Source organism: Erpetoichthys calabaricus, chromosome 6 (assembly GCF_900747795.2).
Source record: "Erpetoichthys calabaricus chromosome 6, fErpCal1.3, whole genome shotgun sequence".
Taxonomy (NCBI): Eukaryota; Metazoa; Chordata; class Cladistia; order Polypteriformes; family Polypteridae; genus Erpetoichthys; species Erpetoichthys calabaricus.
The window spans coordinates 54,770,693-54,784,916 of NC_041399.2; the positions used below are offsets into that span (position 1 = coordinate 54,770,693).

General features: G+C 35.6%; 1 protein-coding gene across 1 annotated transcript in view; it reads left to right on the forward strand.

Moving 5' to 3' along the window:
• prex2 (phosphatidylinositol-3,4,5-trisphosphate-dependent Rac exchange factor 2) overlaps positions 1 to 14,224 on the forward strand; it is a 547,559-nt gene that overhangs the window by 352,282 nt on the left and 181,053 nt on the right. The window contains 2 exon segments of the mRNA XM_028803602.2: positions 2,210 to 2,432; positions 7,434 to 7,641. Of these exon segments, the coding sequence (XP_028659435.2) occupies positions 2,210 to 2,432; positions 7,434 to 7,641 (431 nt within the window).

Here is a 14,224-nt window from a genome sequence, read left to right on the forward strand (position 1 = left end):
ATGTTTCTGTATATACTGTATTTTTCTTCCAGTGGAATTTTATCCACAGGTGTTGTGCCTAGAGGGACACCTGGGGCTGTTTATGCTTTGTGAAGCTGATAAAATGTGCCATGAACATTGGCATAACTACAGTTTCCACAACTGCAAGTGATTATTGCTTCTAAATAGACTGCATTAATCACTTTGTTTTATTTTTAATTTAGGAGACATAATTTAAAGCATCTTGTATTATTTACCTGTAATCCACATATGCCTGTTACAATGTGTTTTAATATCAAGGCGTACTATCCAACAAAATCACTCTATTCGATAATATCATTTGTTAAGGTCATTGTAACAACACAACCTTCACTAGAATGTAAATTGTAATATCATCAATGAAACACTAAACACTTTTTATAAAGAATGCATATTCAAATTACAGAAACAATGCACAGTTTGTGATCTCATTAATTTTCTACTCCCAATTTTTTTTTTCATTATAGTCTTGATGTGAGCCAGAGCCTGTGAGCCCTTGATGAGATAGAAATACCAACAAAAAATATAGCTTGTGATGCACCTTCCAGGCTATAAAGGTGTCAAAAACCTTTACTGCGAAAAAGTAATGGTATCGACACTTCTGTTGCTCCATGATTCGCACAGCTTTTTAAAAATTTCATAATTAAGCTATTCTTCTATAGTTATGCTGTTCCTGACCTTCTAACTCTTATCTCACCAAAGACTGGCTAAAGAGTTCCATGAAAACCACCTGCTTCATGCTAAAATGGCACAGGGACAGACCAGTCTGTGAGTTGTCATTCCTTTTGTAGACTAATTCGTCTGCTAGTACATTCCCAGTTAATATTAGCGATGCTGTAGGAATGATGATAGACTTATCTTCAAGGTGAATTGGCTCTGCGTGGGTGTGTGTATGCAAGCTGGACCTATGATGGAGTTAACATTCTCATACCAAATGAATCCAGCTCAGTGTTGGAGAAACCAGTAGCTTACCACAACAGCATTGCGTATTAGCCCCAGACAGGAAACCAGGGAAGAGAACACTCACACTCACAAAATAAATCCTGAACATTTTGGGGATATGTGGAAAAAAAATCATGGTTAGGACATGCAAACGTTATGCTGATAACAACTGGGCAATAAGTTTGATCCCAATAGGTTGAATCCAGGCTAATGTTGGTGCTGCCTGTTCAATGTGGTAATAATTTGTAGCTTTATTTTGTAACCTATGGACATATTACACAGTTTTATGGACAATTTGTACAGATTTGTTCATCGCTGGCAATGAAAACTGAATAGTGACACAGTCCTTAAACGGTATAAAATTCTCTTTAGGATTATTGTCTTTAATTTCTGGTTTTCTAATGTACATTTGTTTTGTTTGTAAATAAAAACTCTTGTATATGTATAGTTAGATCAGTTAATGTACTAGTCCTGTCTAATATCTGACCACAGTGACCAACAAGGTGTTCCAGAGAATGTAGTACAGACTTTGACCTGTATTGCATATGAATAGTTTAATATGTATGATTTATGGTATAAATCAAATTAAACAAATTAATCTGTTTAAGAAGACTTTGCTGAATAAAAAATACTTTCACATTGTATTTCACTTTCATAGTGCAAGTATAAAACAACAACATTACAAGTTGGGGAGGACTGGTGGCCTGTCCAGGGCTGCTTTCTGCCCACCCAGTGCTGCTAGCATAGGCTGTGGCTCCTTGTAATCCCAGAAAGAATTAAGCTTGTTCCAAAGGTGTTTGTGTGTTTCTGTGGAACTAGGTTTTAATTCTATTTATTGACTATGCTAATACATTATTAAAAATTTAGATTAATTTTTAATTTTATGTAATGTTACTTCATTTTAAATACTTTCAGGCTGTCTTTAAGTATATAACATTTACCTGCTAAAACTGTATAATGCAATATAATGTATTCAGGTCACTTAAGCAGATTTATCTAGTAGTAAACTAGTAGGTTCAGGCACTGAATCAGCTAGCAACATCCTTGAATGTTATTTTACTGAATGGTAACATAACTAAAACAGGTTGAAAACTGCAATAAAATGTAATGGATCAAAACAGTGTATTTCTGAGTATAAGAATATTAATTGTTGGCATGTTGCCCTTGTAAATATACAGTATAGCAGCTTGACACAGTATCTAAAGCTTACATGAAGCTGAGTCTCACATTTCTGTATATTTGTGCTCAGTTTTCCAGGGTTCTTAAAAACAGAGCATGGCCAACATTTAAACAAGCCAAGACCAAGATCTCTCCACTGCACAGTAGTGATTTCTGTCCCACTAACTGTCACATCAACATCATGGAAGTATCCTATCCTAAAACCACCACTTCTCTTGGCAGTGCATTTGGAGTGCAGCTAGACAACCGGAAAAACTCTACACTAGAGAGAGTCAACAAAACGTCAGAAACAGGTGAGCGTTACAATGCGGCTCAGCACAGTGCCAGATGTTAAGCCTCAGTGAAAGTATTCTTCCAAGTCACAGTGCTCTACCTGGTAATTCTTTGTAAATTATATAATTTAATGAAAGTTCAATTATTTAATTCAATCAGAATTGCATGCAGCTTCACTGTCTTAGTAGACATGTTTTGTAGGCATGACATTGAAAGCTGACTCCTTCCATGCTGCAAGAATTTTTAAATGGCCATGTTCATGTACCTTGTACAGTGTAGCAAATGATAAGTGTGTCCTAGAAATGATGTTGCATTATCTTCTGATGAGTTTTATTCTTTGTTTAGTACACAGATCAAATCTTTAGTGTAAATAAATAGTATATTTGATGTTTTTCTAGCTTTTTTACAAGAAAAGCCCAGCTTTTTATTGGCATACTCAGGATACTTGTTCATTATAATTTACCATTGGCAGTTTAGTAAGGTGATTAGTTATTATATATCATAGCACCAACCTTTTACAAGGGGGACCCAACAATTCAGCAGAATCGGTCAGTAGCAGGGAGTAGGGTGTAGTTATTGAATATGCCACTAGGTATCATATGCCTACTGTTTGGTTAGTCAGTCCACTGAATGTTATCCTGCTGAGTTCATCAAGTGAATATTCCTGGAGTTTGCATTTGTGTAGGTGACTTATGTGATTTCGTTTTTCTCAAGTTGTGAATGATTTTCAAGAGACAATGATGATTTTGTTTTTCGATATTGTCAGACCTGTTATAAAGAGTTGGTTCTGCTAATCAGTAACATTATTTTGAACTGCTGAGGCATCTACAGCAAATCATGAGGGGAAAAAAACACCTGGAGAAAACTGCATTTTGGACCATAACAGTGTACCCACACACATCATGTTGTCAACAAGTTTTTGAACAAAAGTTGTTGCTTCACACCCTCATATTTGCCATATCTGGCTCCCACTGATTTCTTTTTGTTCCTGAAATTAAAACTGAGACAGAAGGAAAAAAGATTTGCTACCATGGAAGAAATCCAGCAATATACGCAGAAGGCTATAGACATGGTAAAAAAAAAAATGAGTACAGAAAATATTTCCAGAGATATGAGTGTATTGCATCTCAAGGAGACTATTTTGAAGGTGAATAAATGAGAATTGCTACAAGTTTTAGAATAATGTTTCTTTTTAACAGTTTTGGGAATTTTTGGGTCCCCCCTTATATATATTAACAGCATTAGCAAGAATTGTGTCAACAGATGCCATATTGATGTTTTTGTATTGCATCTTGGTTCCGAGTCTCAGCTTCAGTAAAATTAATGACCATGTAATACATTAATACAACTTCTCACTGGTAACAAGGATCCAGGCACAACCTGGCAAGGCCCCTTTCCTGTTTTGTTTCTATTTACATTTTTCCAAAGGTTTCTGAAATCAGCTGTAACATTTTTAGCATGGTTGCTTCCTGTTCCTTATGTGAAACCGCTGTGAGTTGGGAAATGTCTCGGTGAAGCTATGATAACATTGAGGTTTGTAATAGGTCACAGCCTGTGTTGTTGTAAAGATGACAAACCAGTTCTGAAAATTTATCTTTTGCATCCTATTTATAAACACTTTTTTTGGGCTGTTTTGTTTTCTGTAGCGCTAACTTTTTATGGAAGTTGGAGTAACTAAGTGCAGTTGGTTAAAGAAAAATGGAAACTTCAAACTGTAATAAGGTGCTTTGTGCAGGTAAATATGGAAGTTGGCAGAAACAGGCATTTTCCTGTCATGACCATTTTGATCTTTCCATACATAGATCTAGATGGAAGTGAAAAATCAAAGTGGCAGAGAGTCTAAATACAACCTAATACAAGTAGTGAGTTTCAAAAAAACAGGAATCAGAGATCGATAAACTCGTTCATTGGACAAAAATAAACTGCTTTGATGTTCCTCATTGTAATGAACTCTGATTTCTTATTTGGCGTTCTTATATTTTTGTTTTTTAAATAATGTGGACTATACGTCTTGAGTTGCTTATTGACTCTGTGTTTTGCTTAGTCCATGACATTTGCATTCTTACTCTTCAGTTATTTTTTTGACTGAGGTCTGCTTGCAATGATATTGCCTTGTTCCCTTTCCCTATGTTATGATAAAAAAATCTAAAAACATTCAAAAAGTGGTAAAGCATCTTGTAAGTGTAATATCTGGTGGTTAACTTTTACTCTGGAGGCTTAATCAGTAGAGTGAGTTGCAATTAAAGGCACAAGAAGCTCTTGTACTTCTAGTGGATAAAATGGCTTTCTGAAGTGTGCAATTTAAGACAGTTAATATATATTTAATTTTCTGAAGTCTTTGAAATAAAAAAAAAAATCATATTGGTTTTCTTAGAATTTGATACATCTTCTACAGTAATTAGACCGTACTGAACTATTGATTAAACTCAATTCATCCATTTCAAGAAACTTTTTTCCAGGTTATTAACAAATGTGATTAATGGCAGGTTATCCTAAACCTTTATATCATGTGGCAATTGTAAACTGCCAGGACAGAGAGGTAGAACACTGGATGTATTTAATGTGGCAGGAAGGGCTGTTTTGTTGAATGCAACTGTGCCAACATGGAGCAGAATTAATAGATTGCTTTGGGAGACAATGCAACAGGACTATTTTTTAATTGAACAGTAATTTTTATTTTTGAAAATGTGTCTACTTTTTCTAAACATGATATTCTTATTGTATTGATTCTTACTGTATACAATTCTCCTCTGGCTTAGGTTGATGTAATTTTCCATGACTGAAAATAGCTTATGTGATAATTTGATCTGCACTTCATAAATGAAAACAATAACTACCATCTGCATTGTAAGCCTCCTTTAACTTGAACAGATTTCACACTTTTATTTTTATAAGTAGCAGTTTGACATGTGCCTTTTGCTTTGCAAGCTATTTTTTGTTTCAGTCTGGCAATTTCTTTTGAACTTTGCCTTTGCCCTTTCTAAATGAGGACTAAAGGCTTTGTTAGTGTGAGGAGTCAGTCTTCCAAGAAAAGGCAAGCAGAATACAGGAGAACAATTTGCTGTTTAACCTTTGTTTAAGTAAAGCAGATGAAAAAAAAAATAAAAAAGAAAGTCAATAACGCAATGAACCTAAACAAATGAAGCACTGTCAGTTCATATAAATGAAACACTTTCTATAAAACTTCACTTCTATTTACAATTTGAACACTGTTTTGATATTTAACTGTTAAATAACTGTATTTATTTTGACAAGATTTACCATAAATGATTTATAACTTAAGTAAAACTACATTTATTTATAGTCATTTGCATTTGTTAATATGAACATTTACTATTTCTTTGAAAATAGTAATATATACATTGAAAACTCTAATTTAAAACTCCAGAAAGATACTTTAAGTCTTTGTTTTCTGGTTATATTCTCCAAATATGTTTTATTTTTTTATAAATGTGGAATCCCCATTTATATTGGTAGGAGTTAATTCGAGGGAGAGGCAGAATAATGGGGTAGTGATTACTGTTATTGCCAGTGTCCTGCATTTGAATCCTCCACCCAGTCTCTGACCTTGTGGAGTTTTCCTCTAGGTGGCACCTCTAAATTGGCCCAGTGTGTGTGTTTAAGTGGGTCTCAAGATGTCCTAGAACTCTGTTTAGAGCTAACTCCTGTACTGACCCTAAAGCTGACCCTCAGGCCTTAATTGTATTAAGTGAGTCTGAGAATGTCATGTTACAATTCAGTGGAGTGTGGGAGTGCTAGCATCGACTATATTGCATAACAAAGGAATCATGTATGTCCTTATATCTTATCTGTTCATTTTTCTACATGTTTTTTCATTGGTGATGGACTGTATTGACATGTTTCATGTAGGTCAGATATGCAAGTAAGAGTTTAAGTGTACTCCATACATTTGAGAGTAATATTGACCTTCAAGTTTAAGTTGCTATATTTTCATGCCAATATGAACTGTTGTATACACTAAATGAGCAAATTCTCAGGAACAATATACCAATACAGTGTATGGCCCCCTTTAGCTCTTGAAACAGCCTCAATTAAATGTGGCACATATTCCATAAGATGCTGAAAACATTAATTTGAGATTCTGGTCCATGTTGAAGTGATCTTATAATGTGATTTCTGCAGATTTGTCAGCTGCACATTCATGCTGTGAATCTCCAACTCTACCACATCCCAAAGTTGTTCTATTGGATTCGGATCTGGTGACTGGGAAGGCCACTGAAGAGCACTGAGCTCATTGTCATGTTCATGAAACCAGTTTGAAATTATTTTTGCTTTGTGACATGATGCATTATCTTTCTGGGTGTACCCATTAGAAGATGGATAAATTGTGGTCATGAAGGGATAAACATGGTCAGCAGCAATACTCAAGTAGACCGTGACATTTAAGAGGTGATTGATTAATATTGTGTGCCAAGAAAGCATTCCCCACACTATTATGCCAAAACCACTAGCTGGACTGATGACATAAGGCCGTTGGATTCATGTTCTTGGCACCAAATTCTGACCCTACAATCTGTGTACCTCAACAGAAATTGAGATGTCAAAAAGAGTTCTCAGTACTACTATAAGTCTGCTTGATCTGCTGTACTGAGGACCATCCACTACAGATTTTGGAATTGTTTGTATGCACACTTTCTCCTGAGTGTATCTAGTATCTTACTCTCATATTGTGGTAAATTTTGATTTTTATTTTTTGCTGTTTTAACATACAGTTTACTTCAGTTTTTTTCTCTACTAATTGACTATCTGGTTATCAGATACAAAAATGCTTACTGAGTTATTTAGACTATACTGTACCACTGTAATGTTCAGTATATGTACTGAAATGCAAAGTACAAAACCTGAACATGTTCTTGAATTCTCTTTGTGCAAATGATTAGCATATTACCAAAATAATTAATTACACCAATTATACACAATGGTATACTGTTACATGTATTATTAAATGAACTATAATTACTTTTTTCACAACAAATTAAATTAATTTAATATATTTGCAGGCAAATTAAACCCCATGGTGTACATGCAGCATACTATTACCACAATGGCAGCTCCTTCAGGACATAGCTTGGGTAGACCAGATAGTCATGGTCTCCGGTTCCTCTTAAGAGAGGAGGACTTGACCACCCTTGATCTTTACCAAAGACTGCTCAGCAAACTACAGACTGTGATGAAGGAGATGGAGAGTTATTCTTGTCAGATTGATGAGTAAGTATGGCTTTCAACATTACTTTATTTTATTGGATAGTTTAATCTGAAAAGAGATGCTATTTTTCTGTAGGATTCAGTCTTAGAATCATCTCTGCCTTCTATTTCCAATTTATTGTACTAAGTATAACAAGTTTCTGAAAAAGTTTAGGCACTTAATTATATAGTTGAAAGTTTTAAATTTACTGAATGCAGCAATCAAATATATATATATATATATATATATATATATATATATATATATATATATATATATATATATATATATATATTGTATGTAACAGCTTGTTTTTTTTTTTTTTTTAAAGCAAATTGGGCCTTATTTGCCCCAAGGACTTTTATTGTTACACCAATATCTTCTACCAGTGAATCAGTTACAATGAATACACTAAAGTTGCACTTGAAGTTTCACAATATTGAAATCAGATTGCTATTCAGGCTAGCATTTCCAACACATGGACTTTCTTTTTGATTATTAACTGGCAATTTTTATTTTATTTAATTCCATTAGGATAATATCATAGATGAAATATGATATTTCATAAAGCACTGGTGGCATGTCCTTCATGAAGTTTATTAACTTGTAACAGTGTGCTTCACCAGAAAACACATTTAAAAAGTATTTTTTATTGCTAAGTTTGACGTCATATCATGTACTGTTATGCTAGATTTAGACATCAGAAGTAATCTGTCCTTTTATCCAAATGCAAAATGGAAGGATCCTTTAGTACAGCGTTTCTCAACCTTTAAGTATTTGCGACCTGAGTTTTCGTAATAGTTTTAATCGCGCCCCCCTAACGTTTTTTTGAAACCCTAATAAAATTTATTCCTATATTTTTTACTGCCAATACACCGCTACAAGTTTAAAATTTTCCTACGAATAGCAAAATTACACCACATATGGCAACATTCGCGCCTCCTTTTTTCTTATTTTGGGGTGCGCCCCACAGTTTGAGAACCGCTGCTTTAGTAATCAAATCATCTTATTAATACTAAATACATTTTTGTGTAGACTACAGTTAAGAGACTGTTTAAATTATACTTTTCACAAACTCTTTGGTACTGTAAAATGTAAATTAGGACCAAGCTTCTTGCCTGAACAAAATATCAAATATAGAATTGTCCATGCAGTATTGCCATGTAAATTTCACTTTTGTGAGACCACAGGAAATCACTCAACAGAAGATTTTACAATACAATACAGGTTTCCACAGAGACACATGCTAAAATCAACTTTTCCTAATGTTTTGAACATCATAGAATGGGAACCTGAACTTAACTTGAGAGCTAAATTTTAACCCCATCACCTAATTTCTATTTACATGGAAGTAAAAAAAAAATCACCTCACTTCCATTTTTCTGTTTTTCTTGAATATGTGATTCAGAGCCCGGAATTTAGTTTAGAATAATCTTTCATGCACAGAAATATAAGGAATCCCGATTTTGGCATAAAACTGCCCTTACATAAATGATAAATGAGGTCAATTGAGACTTTTTATTTAATTCAATCTCAGCCCCTTAATTCTGTTTAAGTAACATTTATGTGTTACTTTTATTAGTATTGGAACTTCTCAGAAAAGTGATGAGCTTTTATAGAAATGGTGCTGTGAACATTTAACAATAAAAGAAGAAGAAGTGGTGTAACGATTACCATAAAATGTTTTTTTAGTAATCTAAATTAATCGTATTGTATCATATTGTAATCTAATCTAATTGTATAGTATTATTGAAAGCATACATTCAGAGTCATATGCTATATCAGATCATATTGACTCTCACAGTTAGTAATTTATGGTAATTGAAAAGTGATCAGTGCAGGATTTACGTATAAGCTACACAAGCTATAGCTTAGGGCCCCTGCCTTCTTGGGGGCCCCCAAAACAAATTGTCCGAGTGAGCAATTGTCATATATACTTAAATATACTACACCATTATTTGTCCCAATCAGGCCCGGCCTTAGGCATAGGAGAAGTAGGCGACCGCCTAGGGCCCCGGCGTCCGGGGGGCCCCGGATCGACTCCTTGGTCTAATTTTCACACATTTCACAGAGCTTCCAGGGGGGCTCCGCCCCCCTCAGGGGGCCCCTGGACCCCCCCTTTCGCCTAGGGCCCCATAATACCTAAGACCGGGCCTGAAAGTGATAGATGAACAATAAGTAAACTTCCTTGCTGATGTTAACAATTAGGCAGTTCAGAGTCTGATAGAGAAGCTGGGGGTGTACTCAATAATGGGGGGCTATGTTGCATGTTTTCTCATGCTCTGCATCATATATAGTTAATACAGCACCATCCAGCAATCCACTACTGTATTCCAGTTGTGTGCACTCTGGAGTCAGAAGAGCAGTTTATGAAAGCAAGTACCCACGTTCGACAGCACACAAGTTCACTGCCTGTCTTGCACAAACACTTACACACTGGACTCAATTTACAGACTATTAAGTAGTTTTACCTTGAAGATCAATTTAGCTTAATACTCAAAATAAACTGTCAATATTTTTCCAAAGTAAATGTAGCAGCTTATTTGCCCTTTCTTTTATTCTGGCCATAAATGGATTTCCGTCTTGCTTCTTATGATTGTGAGGTAATGTTAACTTCATTATACTGGGAAATATGCAATGACTCAAGTAAATTATCCACACCATTTCTGATCTTTGATTACTAGTGTGTCATTATGTTGTTTTTTTTTCACTAAGCTACTCTTCTACAGTTGTCAAAGGTAACTGGCAATTGATTTTAGACTGCCCACCATAAATTATTTCTATATTACACCATTTCTGAGCTAAGTACTGTATGTCAGTTGTCAAATAGTGTTGATTAGATTAGCTTAGCTAAACCTTTTATTGTTCCCAGGGGGAATTTTGGCTTTTTACAGAAGCTCTTTAAATAATTAAATACATAAATAGACAGATGAATAAATATATAAACATCCAACTATGGTCTGAAAACACACTCGAGAATGACTAAAAAGCAAAAAAAAATTAAAAACAAAGAAAACTTCTGACTTGGCTGTCACAGTCCCAGGGAGGCATTATACATGCATATTGCTGTTGGTATAAAGGAGCCCCAGTAGCGTTTCTTGACTCACTTCTGCTAAATGATTTGTTGGCTGAAAGTCCTCAGTGTTAGTGTGTCACAGAGGGGATGTGCAGCATTATTCATAATGGCACTCAGTTTTGTTTTAATTGTCTTCTTTGCTACAACCTATAGAGGTCCAGAGTGTGTCCCAAAACTGAGCCTTCCCTTTTAATTAGTTTGTTATTAATTAATTATTATGATAATTGGTATTATTAATATAGCTACAAACATTTAATAATAATAGTATTAATGATAATATAATTTAAATTCTATGCAGTGTGGTGCCCGGCGGGCATCCATGCCCGGCCGGGACGCCTAGGAGGAGTGGAGGAGGGCTTGTGCCTCCTCCAGGACACGAGGGGGCGTCCTCCCTGGTGGCTTTGGGGACCACGGGTACAGAGCTTAGAAGCTCAACCCTGTAGGGGCCCGTGGTCACCGCCAGGGGGCGCCCCGATGCCTTGGGAACATTGTCCCTCAGTACTTCCGCCACACCGGGAAGTGCTGGGGGGAAGAGACTTGAGGGCACCCGGTGGACTTCCGGCTTCTCCTTGGGAGCTTCCGCCACACAGGGGTGTGGCTATGGAAGTCCTGAGGATGCACCTGGAGCCCATCCGGGGCACATAAAAGGGGCCGCCTCCCTCCAGTCAGGAGCGAGAGTCGGGAGGAAGAAGACAAAGCTTGTTGGGGAGGAGTGGAGGCGGACCAAGAAGAGAAAGGCATTGTGTTGTGGCCAGGACTTTAAAAGGGGTGATTGGTGCTTTGTGCACTGGGTTTGTGCAAGAGAACTGTAAATATTATGTATAATAAACGTGTGTTGGGTGACATGAACGTGTCTGCCTGTCTGTGTCCGAGCCAGTCTCCACAGCAGTAAAACTGATGCCATATGCTGTCACGTATTCACTGTAGGAAATTTGAAACAAGCTTCTTTTGAAAGGGTGTTGAAGCCAACAAAATAAAATCAGTTATGCCACAATTTGGTTCTTATAACAATGTTCTGTGTCTTCATTTGAAGTTCCAATAGGAGAAGGCATACATACACGTGGCTGAAATGTGACTCTGCTAGGGTTTTGCAGCTCAGGGATACCTTTCTCCTTTAAGTAAATTGACCACTGGTACCCCCCTACGGTTCACTCCTGCTTTGCATCCAGTGTTGCTCAGATATCTGCGACCCTGTGGATAAAGGCACATTGAAAATGAATATATAGATTAAGTTGCTACTACATTTAAACTTATACACACTGCATGCTATCCAGTTCAATCAAATATCTCTTGGTTAATGGAAATATTACAGGAAAAGATATATGGTTTATAAGGAGCCCTGATAGACTGAGCTGAATTCAGTTGATTGGTATTATCATTGTGATAATTGTTCCCTTACACCATGGCTCCATGCCTACTCTTCTCCCTCAAGACAAATGTAATGCATTTCTAATACATGGCATTAGGCCAGTCCAGCAGCAATATGAATAGACAATCATTTTTGTTTGTATTATATGTTTCAAACTGTAGAACACATGACTTCAACAGTTGTGTTCTGGTTTCTGTGAGGCAGATGGTTGAAATGTGTTAACTTAAAATATATCCATTAATTTTTCACATTCTTGGTTATCCTGCTGAATGAGTTATTTTTGGGCCTTTGTTTCTTTTTGTATGTCTTGAGAAATAGCACATTGGTTATGGATTGCTATCTTTCATCATGGATAGAAGTTTTAAATATTTTTTCAGGTAGCTATTCCTTCATTTATTTTACCTATTATTTCAATTTTATAATAGCAGGGGTAGCAGAGCACTGGATAAATAAACCGATGTGATTTTGTTTTACAAAATGATGGAACAGGTGACCGTGAAGTTTTTAATCCATAGTTACATTTTCGCTTCCCGTGTGATTCACATTGTTAAGGTACAGTTTATGCTATACTAGGTCATCTTATTAGTAGGCAGCTCAGAATCAAAGTTCAAACTTTGAGTCTTTTCTTTTGTGGATAGCTTTTAAAGGTTGTTATAGTCTGCTTGGTTCATGGTAAAATTTTCACACTAAGGGCTTCATTAGCAAGTATACGATCCTTTGAGACTGCTGACCTTCAGACTTTTCAAGTTTGCTTGTACTGCATTCTGGCATCTTGTGTGGGCACATAGACTGCCTGTTTTTTTCCCTAAAGTCCAGGCACTTCTCTGAGGCTGCACATTTGCTTTCAACACAGCAGACATATGGGAATTTTCATAGTTTTTCATTGTCCTCATAAGAAATAGATTTGCTTTTGTCTGTGAAGATCCTTTCTGTGAATATTGCCATTCATCAAACTGAGTTAGTATTAAATGAACTTGGAGGGAGTTCATTTTACCATGTGGTTTCAATGTGTACATTGCCAAGTATCTTATTCTTTAATGCTTTTTGAAGTGTTGATCTGCTTTCTAATAACTATCCGCATTTTATACCTTGATTTTAACTGTCCTCCTAAACATCATTTGCAATCTAAGAAACAATCTTCTGATTCAAGAACTGTGTTTTCATCTGATACAAATACATTTTTCAATTTTTTATACAGTGTTAAATCAGATATTTCTGACCTCGTATCCTGAAAGCTTTGATACTTGGGTTATCTTAAAAAGAAAAAATATATTTTTAATATGTGTAAAAATTCAGTGCAGTTTCGGTTTCTTCAGGGCCATATTACAGATATTACAGTACATTCAGAAAGTATTCAGACCCCTTCACTTTTTGCTCATTTTGTTATGTTGCAGGCTTATGCTAAAATCATTTAAATGTATTCTTTCCTTCATCAAACAAGACTCAATACCCCAAAATGTGAAAGCAAAAACTGGATTTTAGGATTTTTTTTAACATTAACATTAAATTTATGTGTCTTCACATGTGTTTATTACTGTATTGCGTGAAAATGACTGTATGTATCCATTTTTGGAGCAGTTGTATCAAATTCAGACTTGCACCTAGGCAGATACAGTATTTTTTTTATTTGCCGATCCATGATAGTGTCAGTGCAGTGTAAGACAAAAACATTTGTGTGGGCATCCAGTGTGCAATGCAGTTATAAATAATCAATATGTCATTCTCATATTTTCTTTAAAAGTCCTTACAGACATTTATGCATTATTTTCGCTGTACTTACAGATACTGTAGTTGTAGCTTGTGTTTGTACTCATATAAAAAGTATGTAGCTTGCACTGGACAAATAATTTAGGTAATTCTGACACTATATAAGAAACACTAATGAACTGTATGATAAGACCATTTTCAGATGTAAGCATTCAGAAAGAACTCAATACCAAGGTAGACCTAATGGCCGAGCAGAATATTTTTAATGTTTCAGAAGCTTTCCAGAATATGTTGGGTACAGAGAGAAGTAGGAGCAAGAAGGAATTGCAACCATTATTTGAGTAAGTTTTCTAAATAATATTTCAATTAGATTATAAATTGAGCAACCAAACTCCCATGCTGCTAGCCATGTCCCCCATGATGGTTTAATATATAAGTACTGACTGATTGGTAT